Source organism: Mus caroli, chromosome 1, assembly GCF_900094665.2.
Source record: "Mus caroli chromosome 1, CAROLI_EIJ_v1.1, whole genome shotgun sequence".
Lineage (NCBI taxonomy): Eukaryota > Metazoa > Chordata > Mammalia > Rodentia > Muridae > Mus > Mus caroli.
Window position 1 is genome coordinate 156,618,271 of NC_034570.1, and position 12,460 is coordinate 156,630,730.

Here is a 12,460-nt window from a genome sequence, read left to right on the forward strand (position 1 = left end):
AGCACCTAAAAAAATGTTCAGCATCCTTAGTCATCAGAGAAATGCAAATCAAAACAACCCTGAGATTCCACCTCACACCAGTAAGAATGGCTAAGATTAAAAAGTGCAGATGACAGCAGATGCTGGAGAGGATTTGGAGAAAGCGACACTCCTCCATTGCTAATGGAATTGCAAGCTGGTACAACCACTCTGGAAATCAGTTTCGCAGTTCCTCAGAAAATTGTACATAGTACTACTCGAGGACCCAGAAATACCACTCCTGGGCATATACCCAGAAGATTCTCCAACATGTAATAAGGACACATGCTCCACTATGTTCACTGTAGCCTTACTTATAATAGCCAGAAGGTGGAAAGAACCCAGATGTTCCTCAACAGAGGAATGGATACAGAAAATGTGGTCCATCAACACACTGGAGTACTACCTAGCTATTAAAAACAATGAATTTATGAAATTTGTAGGCAAATGGATGGGACCTGGAGGGCATCATCCTGAGTGAGGTAACTCAATCACAAAAGAACATACATCATATGTACTCACTGATATGCAGATATTAGCTCAGAAACTCAGAATACCCAAGATACAATTCACAAACTACATGAAACTCAAGAAGAAGGAAGACCATAGTGTGGATATTTCTATCCATCTTAGAAGGGGGTTACAAAACACCCATGGAAGGAGTTACAGAGACAAAGTGTTGAGTAGAGACTGAAGAAATGACCATCTAGAGACTGACTCACTTGAGGATCCATCCCATTTACAATCTCCAAACCTGGACACTGTTGTGAATGCTAACAAGTGCTAGTTGACAGGAGCCTGACATAGCTCTCACCTGAGAGGCTCTGTTAGTGCCTCACAAATACAGAGGTGGATGATCCCAGCCATCTATTGACTGAGCACAGGATCCCCAATGAAGGAGCTAGAGAAAGGACCCAACGAGCTGAAGAGGTTTGAACTAGCCAGCACCCCCCTGAGCTCCCAGGGACTAAACCTCCAAAGAGCACACATGGTGGGACTCATGACTCCAGCTGCATATGCAGCAGAGAATGGCCTAGTCTGACATCAATGTGAGGAGAGGCCCTTTGTCCTGTGAAGGTTCTATGCCTCAGTGTGGGGGAAAGCCAGGGCCAGGAAGCAGGAGTGGGTTGGTTGGGGAGCAGGGGAAGGGGGAGGGTTTTTTTCGGAGGGGGATCCAGGAAAGGGGTAACATTTGAAATGTAAATAGAGAAAATATCCAAAAAAAATTGGACTTCATTTTTCTTCAAAGAAATGTCAAAACCGTAAGAGACTAAGGAGCCCAGGAGAGTGGTAGAGTGGTACATGCCTGTAATACCAGCACTTGGGAGGCTGAAGCATAGGACCATGAATTCCAGGTGGGCCCTAGTAACACTCAGGCACACACATGACCAAAATGTTCCAGATCAAAGTACTTGTAAGACACATGAAGACCATGCAAAATGTGACCCAGGACTGGACTTGAGATACTGTTTTATCTCTAAAGACATCATGGAAGGACTTGCAAGCTATGAACTTCTGCTTAGATAATAGTACTCTGTGTCAATGGCAATATTCTGACTTTGGTAATCATGCTTCTATAAGAGAAGTGTTCATCCTTAGGAATATCGGCATACTTAGCTACAAAGAAGCAGAGTGACTTTAATTTACTCTCAAGTGGCTTAGACAAAGTGTGTATGTACTTAGAGACAAATCATTATGAAAATGTGTTAATATGCTAATTAAAGAAACCAAGAGAGTACTGTTTATTTTTTATTGTTCTTTTAACTTTTCAGTAAATCTAGGATTATTTCAAAATAAAAATAAACATTTTTGCAAATTTACTCATGTATCTTTATATATTATATATGTGAAAACAATTTAGTAAAACTAAAGTCAAAATAAATCTAAAAGCATTGTTTCATTAGCAGAGAAATTCTTACTGGTTAAAACTAGTAGGTCATTTGGTGGTATTTTTTGTTTTTAGTGTAAAGCAGCAATGTATCTTTTGATCAATTATTGGATGTTAATATTAAATACGACATCTAAAAATAAGTTTTCCTAGGCTGGAGAGCTGGTTCAGTAGTAAAGAGCACCTCTAGAGGCCTAGGGTTTGGTTTCCAGCAACAGAGGATCTAACACCTTTGTCTGGCCTCCAGGAATTTCAGGAACTCATTTGGTGTGTGCACAAACACTAATTAATACACATAAAAATAGTTTTAGATGTTTACCAGATTTAACTAAAAAGTACTTCACAAAAGGAAAAAAGCACAAAACCTAAAACCTAGTCAAAGCCTATTTTCTCAGAATGTAGTTCAGAAAAGATATCAACATTAGCAAATTACAAAATAACTATCAATACCTCGTGTTGCTAGAATAGTCCCACATGGCCACATCTAGGAGGCTTCGCACCCAGGTCTTAGAGGGCTCCTTGAGGAATTTTTGCTGGTAGATCCCAACTACAAGGTCCTCTACAGTGAGAAGTTCTAGATCTTGCCTTATTTCTTCCATTAGTGAATAGAAAAATAAAATTAGTGAATTTGGGCATTCAGAACACATATGTTAAAAGTATGTATTGCACTTCCCGCAATGACCCCCGTTTCCACTCACCTGATGCCCGCTCCATACGCTTCAAACACCAGTTGACTCTGGCTCTATCATCAGACTGCAGAAGGAAAATCATTGTTATTTTCACCTATTTTGGATTATTTTAATTAACAGTCCTTTTAAATTAAGGTGTGTGTAGATACTAACTGAATTCAGATAGTAACGCATATATGTTAATACAGTTTATAAAAATCAAATGAGACTTAAGAGTAGGCCAATCAAGAATTCAATGTTCAGATCATGTGATCTGGTCGTGGGAATACAATGTGTAGCAAGTTTAGGACCCAATTTGTGACCACTATCCTAGAGAGTTTAGATAAAGCAAAGTCTTTTCTAAATATCACAAAAGGAGTAAAATTACTTGATAAAGACAGCTTTGGATGGAAAGTAATCTGTGTAGCATATAGTCTTGTATGGATACAGAATGGAGTATCCATTCATTGAACAAAAACAGATATTGCAGGTATTTCAAAAGGGATTTGAAAAAAATACACTCAGCTTTTGTAGCCTCCAAAATTTAGGAATTTAAAGGCTATACTAATTTCACAAAAATTAATTCAGAACATTTAAAAACATACAACTAACAGAAAACTGAAGTTCTTTCAGTATCTTTTTAAAATCTTCTGGTGTCTAAAAGAATAACCTTAAAAGAACTTCTTACTGGGTATTACCTTGCAGTAAATAGGTGGCCAGTTCCCTGGGTTTGGATGTATAAATTTATAGAGGTTTTGTAACACAGTTGCTTGATCATGCCCGAATTCGAAGTTTGAAATAGGAATCTTGTGACTAGAATCACCTGAGGGAAATAAAGAGGTGGAAGGTCAACACCTGAGCTGAGGAAGACAAGCCAGCTAAGTGTGGGCACAGGATTACAGAAGAGTGGGTAATGCACATGGAAGCATTTGTGCCAAGCCTGCTTCTCATTAGATACTGTACACACTTTCAACAAAAATCTTATGATTACTCTAGAAGGTGGGAAATGCATAAATTAAGAAGAGACCACGGAGACTCCCAGAAATAATCAACAATTAAGTCATTACTTGAACCCATGTTTCTTGATGACCAAGTCTACAGTGTTTGCATTGTTCCCATGATGCCTTTCAAACATGTTTTGTTAAATGCTGGAGGACTTCATAGTATAACTTTTTCATTTTCATGTGTGTATACATGTGTGTATGGATGTTTGTAGGAATGGGGGGCGGGTACAACAGGACACACATGCACATGCATGTGGAGACCTGAATGTGCTATCAGGAATCATACTTGATCTCTTCACCTTACTCACTGAGGCAGGGTCTTTCACTCAAACCCAGAACTTGCTGGTATGGTTAGTCTCTGGGGATTCACTGTGTCTGTCTGAGGCTGGAATCACAGGTACCAGGTATTTCAATAAGTTCTATGGCTCTAAACTCCACCCCTCACATTTGTGCCACAAGCACTTTAAGCATTGAGCAATTTTTCTAGCCTCTCCCATAAAAATTGTTTACAATTTGTTATGAGCATATGCACATGCCATAGCATGCATGTGGAGTTCACAGGACAACCTAACAGAAGCGGATTCCTCACCATGTGGAGTCCATGACTAAACCCAAGTATTCAGGCTTAGCAACAAGTGCCATTATCTCATGAACTATATTGCTGGCCCATGACTGCTATTTTAAAGAGGGTGTATGGGCTTGGAGAGAAGATCAAGTGGTTAGTAGCACTGGCTGCTCTTCTAGAGGACCCAGGTTCCAATCCCATCATCCATACAGTGAGTGGCTAACGACTATTTCAACTCCAGTTCAGAGGACCCAGCCTCCTCTTTCTGGTCTCAATGGCATGCATGTAATGTACAAACATACATCAGAAAACACTCATTCACATTAAAAATAGTAAATCATTTTTAAAGGCAGTGTGAATTCCCTGCCTCCAGAAAAAAAAAATATCTCATGTGATTCAGATGAACCCTTCCACAAAAAACAGGACTTCTAAGATATTAGCAGAGCATACATGTACAGCAGTTAAGACTTGGTGATAAGTTAGGAAGCTTCTAAAAGGCTGCGTTTAGATCACTTGTTAATTCTAGAGGCAGCTAAATGGCCAAGCAACATTCTTAGAACCCATGATTAGAAACCTGAGTCCTCTAAGTGCATCCAGAAGTAAAAATAAATAAATAAATAAAGTGAACATAGCTCCCTGAAGGCCTAAGTTACTCTGAAATTCCTTCTTTTCAGTCTTTGTGAAATAGCATGTACAGAGACAGAAAGGAGAATCAAAACCGAAATTCATAGAATGGTACCCAAAAGTTTCTTTGGTGTGGTGGAAGTTACTAGGTTCAACAAGTGAACTTCTACTTCAATGCACTATAGAGAACAATGCAATAATGAGGAACTGGAGCTTGGAATCTCGGAAAGGAAGAAAGACAAAGAACTGAGAAAGAAAATCCTTAAAACATGAAAAATTACACAATTTTTAGCAGACTCAGTAAAAATTTAAGATGCTTTTGTTCTATTTGTGTAAATAAAATGTTAAGCTTAGTGGTGCTTATCTGTAATCTCAGAGCTGGGGGGCTGGGGGGGAGGACTCTGTGTAAGGCATGAAGATCACAAGTTCAAGGCCAGACTGGTTTAGATATTCTATGTGAAAATATTAATAAAATGTATTGTCTCCTGCCTTCTACTGCGTGTGGTACAAATCTTATGTCTAATTTTCTGGTAGTAACCTGTCCCCCTTCTCTCTCTCCATTAGAGAGCGGAGATGGATTACTTGCAAAGTTTGAAGCATAATTTTAGATTATCTCAATTTCTGATCATGCATTAAGGTAATCTTAGATGCCTAGTGACTCCAGTGTTCTGCCAGACACAACCATAAACATTCCTTGGATAATAGTAATATGACCACACATACACACAGGGAAGAAGGTGGGGGGATTGTCTGATTAACACAATAACTAAGAAGCTATGAAAGCATATTAATAAATGTAATTGATTTTTTATTAGATATTTACTTTACATTTCAAATTTGTCCCCTTTCCTGGTTTCCCCTTGGGAAACCCCCTATATCCCCCTCAACTCCCCCTGCTCACCAACCCACCCACACCTGCCTCCTGGCCCTGGCATTCCCCCTACACTGGGGCATAGAGCCTTCCCAGAACCAAGGGCCTCTCCTCCCATTGATGACCAATTAGGCCATTCTCTGCTACATATGCAGCTGGTGCCATAAGTCCCACCATGTGTACTCTTTGATTGGTGGTTTAGTCCCTGGGAGCTCTGGGAGTACTGGTTAATTCATATTGTTGTTCCTCCTATGGGGCTGCAAACCCCTTCAGCTCCTTGAGTCCTTTCTCTAGCTCCTCCATTTGGGGCTCTGTGCTCAGTCCAATGGCAGGCTTCGAGGATCCACCTCTGTATTTGTCAGGCACTGGTGGGGCCTCTCCGAATAAACATAATTATAATATAATTACTAACACAAGTCTTTAAACAACTAGGTCACTTCTGTTCAAAGAAATAACAACTTTATTAAATACCTTCTGCAGAACCAGAAAACAGACTTAAAACAAAACAAAACATATCCCAACCCATTTCCATCATCTTTCGTCATAGAAAGTAAACCTGGTAACCAAATAAGACGTCAACAGCATCATAAATGTACAGATGCTAAGACAAAGCATGAGCAAGCCAAACAACAATTAAGAGACCTATGGTTACTATGTTGGGTTTTCTCTAGAGTGCAAAAACAAGTTTTGTTGCCTGTTTTGGTTTTGTTTTTGTTTTGAGACAGGGTTCTCTGTCGTAGCCTTGGTTACTCTGGAAATCACTCTGTAATCCAAGCAGGCCTTGAAATCAGAGATCCTTCTGCTTCTGCCTCTACCTCTGCATCAGGATTAAAGGTGTGAGCCACCACTACCCAGGACACGAAACAGTTTAGCAGTTGGTAAGTCTTTAAGTTGGTAAGTAGCTAATGAATTCACACTGGAGCCTTGAAAAGAGTATTCTTATTAAAATATTCATCTGTAATCAAACTGAAAACAGAAGGAACTCTTCACTCTGATAAAAGTGTGCACAGCAAAAATAAGGGAAGTGAGGGAAGAAGAAACTACAACGAATTACTTGTTGGTGAGACACTACAAAGTAGAGATCATAGCCTTCATACTAAGGCAAAACTAAGTAAAAAAAATCAGAAGACAATTCAAAACATAGCACTTACAAGACAACATAAAAATGGCAAGGTGATGGAGGTACTCAGAGGCAGGGGATTGTCCTAGATATGATAACCTATTCTAAATAAGAAATTCTAGGCTAGTCAAGGTTGAAGACTCCCATCTTTTAAAAAAAGATCAACAATAACCTTGTTAAGGAAATTATAGACCTGGAATTGCTTGTTTCATGATGGAAAGGCTACGTTATGAAGACATCTATCTTCCCCAAAATGACCCAAATACTTACAGATGATCCCAATTTATCAACAAGGGGTGTTTGTTTGTTTGTTTGTTTTTGGTGAATGAAAGACTGGTTCCAAATTGTGGCTGAAAAACATGGGTCAAAAATAGCTATGATATTTCACAAGGTCAGGGGAGCTATCTAAACATTTTCAAATTATTATGCTTAATTAAGGATAGTCAAGCCAGCCTCCTCAAAAAACAAACAAACAAAAAACAAATCCCATCAGACCAATTTAAAAAAAAAAACAAGCAGAAGTATGATCTAGTCTAAGAAGCACTACATACTGGGGAAAATTAGGTTGTTCACTAAATGATGTCAAATAACTGGCTGTCTACAGGAGAAAGCAATGAAATTAAATTGCCGTTTCTCAATTCCAGGTGGAGTAAGCACCAGATACAAAAAACAAATAGCAAAGTTTAGGGCAGATGACTAACCTTCAGGTAGTAAAGAGCGATTTACAGTCACAGTTGATAAAAATTGAGTGCTTGCTAACTAAAACCCAACCCTTGTGCTTATTAAAAGACAGCAGCACACAGGGCTAGGGATGCAGCTCAATCTAGTACTTGCTTAGCATGTGCAGAACCTAGGGTTCAGCACCTAGTACTGAAATTCTTAAAAAAGGCCTCACAGAGAGTGAAAAATGCAAGGCTCAAGATGAGAAAAGGGCATTTTCATACATTTTAATAAACAAACAGTAAAGTTCTATACTAAACATACAGAATGTAAGAAAAAGAAGTAAATGAGCAAAAGATGTGCTTAAAAATAACTACAGAAATGCTAATACATATTTATAAAAACAAAAATTAAAAAATGAACATATACATAGCAAAATTATTCAGAAAATACGATTAACACCAAATTTGTAACACTTCTCTTATAAAGACCTTTGTGGGGGAGGGAAGGCTGCCAATGGCACTTGTATGTTGCTGTTCATTAACAGTCTACAGGGTAAGTTGATGGTGCATTTTTTGGATAAAGATGCATTTGAAAAGCTGATGGGCCTTTCCTATAGACAACTGCAGCATGGACTCCAAGCTTGGCCTCTCTTCAAGCACAGCTTCTCTAAGGAAAAGTTAACATTGACCAGTGAGATGAGCCAAGGCAAGCGCTTCTCATTCAAGGGAGGAAGGAGTCAAGACCTCAGTCCCCAGCTCACAGAGAACCGGAAGCACCTCTCTGTCAGGAGCCTAAGTGGGAAGGAGGTGTCACTGGAATGCATACTAAAATGCCTTTCAATCCTGAGACACTTTACTACTCCCACACAGTAACCTACAATGCCTGTGAAGCAGTCTTCATTTCACTTCACTACCTGAAGACCAGGCAGTCAGGTCTCTGTTTGTTCAGGAAGGAGGTACATGGGGTTCCTGTGGATCGAGCGCAAGCATCAGTTTTGGCAGCAAGCATCTTACCCACTGAGCCATCTCCATAGCCATGAGAAATCTATGTGCATGTTTGCTGGCCTCTGCTTAAATAGAGCACATATCAATATATAAATCTGGCTTGGTAGATTATTCTATGAAGCCTGGTCTTCTCCGAGTCAGTACACTACATTAGCACAGGCATTTTTAGGTACTATGTCAACACAGCTGTCACTCTAACCATCATTTATCTTATTTAATTGGCACATTTCCCAGGGTTATTTAATTGGCAACTTGAGACAGGCTTAAATTGGCAAGCTCCAAACATTTTAAGTTTGTCTGAATGAGAACACTGTGCTGTTTCAATTATCTGGAATAATAAACTAGGAAGCCATTCCCAGCTGTGCTGTAGCTCAGCAGTAGTACCTGCTTAGGTTGATCCTCAGCATGAGCAAGAAGAAAATGTTCCTGGCCTCGAGTAAGATAGAGATAAGAGATAGAGATAAGAGAGGCAGCTTTTAGAAAGGAAGGAGTCTGTTAATTTGCTTAATGTGAAAATACTGCAAAACATGCAATTAAGCAAAATATTTAAAGATCTGATCCTAAAATAGCAAAGGAATGGCAACAGTGACACTCTAAATAACTGAGTGGACACAGCAGGAAGGCAATGCACCCACTCGGATGATGAACCCACTGAAACCATGTTTCAAGTTAAGACACAAAAATAAAACCAGAAACTAGATTTCACAAAAAAACATGTTTGAGATTTTTGTTGAGTTTAAGTCTTGCTCTGTGGCATAGACTGGCAACAAACTCTGTTTATATCCCATGCTTGCCTCAAGTTGTACCAGGTCCTCCTGCCTAAATCTTCCAAGCTCTGGAATTACAAGTATAAGCTACTGTCCCTGGCTTCATTCTTAGGTCCTAAACACTTATTTCACTTACTTCTTTGTGTGTATGTCTATGAACACTGAGTGCAGGTACCTATAGAGGCCTGAAGAGGCATCAGATCCCCTGAATTAGACGGCTGTGAGCATCCTGATGTGGATGCTGGAACCTGAACCTGAATCTTCTAGAAAGTACTCTTAACTGCAGAGCCACCTCTCTCTCTAGCTCCTCCACTTGTTTTTAATTACCATCTACTTACCAGCACAATAACCTCAAATAATGTAACTTGTGAGGGAGATTTTAAAATGTTTCTGAATAAGCTTCTTTTCCTATTTCAAAATATATGAGGAGGCATAATTAAAAAAAAAAAAAAGAAAAGAACAGAACAGAACAGAAAAGAACAGAAAAGAAAAGAACAGAACAGAAAAGAACAGAAAATTTCAAACTCCTTAGTCCACAGTTTCCAACTTTGGTTCTAGGGCAAACAACAGATCTGTACTGTTTTTGTTTGCTTGTTTTTAAAATATTTGAACCAGACAAATACAAAATATAATGGGATAATACAAAATACTTGTATAAAAACAGCATTATAGGGTCAGAGACAGTACAACAGGTAAGTAACTCTGACAGACTGAGTTCAGTTCCTAAAACCCACATTATTAAAAAAACAACAAGACCTGGATGTGGCAGTAGGCATCTGTAATCTTAGCACATCTATCTCAAGATGGGAGACAGAGGCACCCGAGAAACTCGTGATCCAGCTTCACAAGGTGGGCAACAAACGGACTGCCCAGAGCTGTCCTCTGATCACATGCATGCTCATGTGTATACACACACACACACACACACACACAAGCATTATAAAACTTATGATATTCCAGTTACAGTAGGCTTGACAAACATCTATTTCTAATACTTCTATAGACTAGTTGACCACATTTTAAAGTTAAACTGTACAAGTAGGAATTAAATGGTTCCTTAAAGAATATATTGAATGAATCTCAATTTAATGTAAAACTAATGATTTTCATTTTCGTCAAACAGGAAACTGCTTAAAACCTTGTTTCTAGTAAGAGTTGAGCTCCAATCTTAGATAAATTTAGTCATAGTCAAGCTTTTTGGTTACAAAATACTTAAAAGCTTGATTCTCTCACCCAAACCTCAAAACTGCTCCAGTCTGAACTTTTAAAAGTATGGATTCTAAAAAAAAAATGTTTTAAAATAGACATTGCTCATAAATGGGTCTAAGTCTGGATCACCTGAAACTTCTCATGACTTTCCTAAGAGCCTGGCCACTATGCCAACAGCTGACCTGGGAAACCTATGGATTATTAACATCAGGAAAGTAAATCTGTATTACCTTGGAAAGAAGAAGAGTTAAAGTCAGGAAAACTTTAAGAGTTTTGGGCTGCAAGTCCAGCACTGTGGCAGTGACTGCCTAGCATGTGTAAGGCCCCAGTCCTGTCCCCTATACCAGGAGTGTGCATGTGTAGGTTAAAGGTTTTAAAGATCATTCCACCTATCATTCCCCACAGCGTGCATTTTCTAAGTTAAAGGAGCAAGTCTTAACAGGGCTGTTCACACTCAGACCCTCTTACCCAAATTCCTTTATACTTACTTGCAGCCTGGCAATGGAATCGAAATCCTCGTGGAATTTCACCTATAACACAAAGTACTTTGTTGAGAAACAGAAATCTGAAGTTCTCTTACTTGTGCTGCAGTAATCCTTCATATGATGACCAAGTTTCAGTGTGGGTTACTTTTATTACCTTGAAATATAAAATTAAAACTCATACTGCCCTTTTCTGTTTTTTGTTTCCTTTTGTCTTGGTGGTTGTTGTATAAATCAAACATATGATAACTAACATAATTTTTATGTATTTTCACAGCAAGTTGTTCCTTCCAGGAAAATTATACTAAGAAAGAAAAGTCATGGCAAACAACTTCTATAGCTAGGGTCCAATGGACAGCTCTGTGGGTGGTGGGACACAACACTGCAAGCATACACACATTTTTCAGAATGTTGAAATTTTATCTTATCAGTGTTTCAAAACACACACACACACTAAAAACTGTATGGCTTGCCCTAAGCAGCAATGTCCACAAGCATAAGATGATTAACTCTGCTGTCCTCTGAGAATGAACATGTCCAAATTAATGTTCAAGCTCTCTCCTCTCTTGATACATTTCCCCTCTTGACTGTAAGGGTATTAACTGCTCTCCGTCCTTTGGGAACTGGTTAGATCCTACTCTTTGTAACTATCCTGCTTTTCATTTGTTCCTTGAGACAGGGTATCACTGTGTAGGCTAAATAATCTTGCCTTACTTAGCTTCTGAAAGAGTGCCGATGTTACAGGTTCGAGTTTCCCCTGGGCTATTGTTTTGCTTTTAGTGTAATTGAATAGTGGAAAGGAGATGGCTAAGGATGTTTAGAGTACTGGTCTACCTCCACACTGTCTCAATAGTCACTAATACTTTACAAATGAGCTAGCTGGTTCAGAAAGGTATTTTCAAGGTTATAAAGCAGTATCAGCTTCATACTAAAGACTACTGAGGTGAAGGATCGGATAGTGGAAAGACACAAAGCAGAAAAACCCCAAGATGTGAGGCCATGGGTAAAAGAACAGCAGGTTGTGCATTTCTGAATTCTATCCTCTGAACTCTAATGTTCACTTAAGAGGAAAAGCACCAATCAACCAAAATAGTTGGGACTTAAGTATTATGTCTATGCACTCTTTAAGAACCCACCAGCTCTTAAGAAAACTACTACTATGAAGCCAGTTTTTAAAAGTTATATGCTCTTTAGGATCTATCAAATGCTGGGTACTTGCCTGGATGGATAAAGCTGTGGAAATCTGCCATAATACCTTCCTGGAGGGAGTATTTAACACAGCCAATTTCACAAGGGAGGAAGCGCTGTTCACAATGAGGAGGTAGCTCACCATGGCTAAAAATGTTCAGAAAATAAAAAATGCCTCCAAGGAGAGCTGAAAAACAAAACAGAACCCTAAGACTTTTAGAATTGCTTTTGTGCAGGTATGTGTTCTGTCTTTGCTAGTGAGTTATAAAAGAGAAAACTCAACTATACCAGGTAAGTAAAAAACTTTGCAACCACATTTATCAAGAATTTAAGTAGTAACCATTCTTTATATAAAGCAATAGAATTATTCAGTCTTGCAACAGCTTTTA

The 12,460-nt window shown here is 38.8% G+C and overlaps 1 protein-coding gene across 1 annotated transcript in view; it reads right to left on the bottom strand.

Moving 5' to 3' along the window:
* Mael (maelstrom spermatogenic transposon silencer) overlaps nt 1-12,460 on the bottom strand; it is a 34,510-nt gene that overhangs the window by 18,961 nt on the left and 3,089 nt on the right. The window contains exons 4-8 of the mRNA XM_021166086.1: nt 12,103-12,258; nt 10,890-10,931; nt 3,273-3,397; nt 2,605-2,659; nt 2,357-2,498 (exon numbers count right to left, since the gene is read on the bottom strand). Of these exons, the coding sequence (XP_021021745.1) occupies nt 2,357-2,498; nt 2,605-2,659; nt 3,273-3,397; nt 10,890-10,931; nt 12,103-12,258 (520 nt within the window). The remainder of the gene's footprint in view (nt 1-2,356; nt 2,499-2,604; nt 2,660-3,272; nt 3,398-10,889; nt 10,932-12,102; nt 12,259-12,460) is intronic.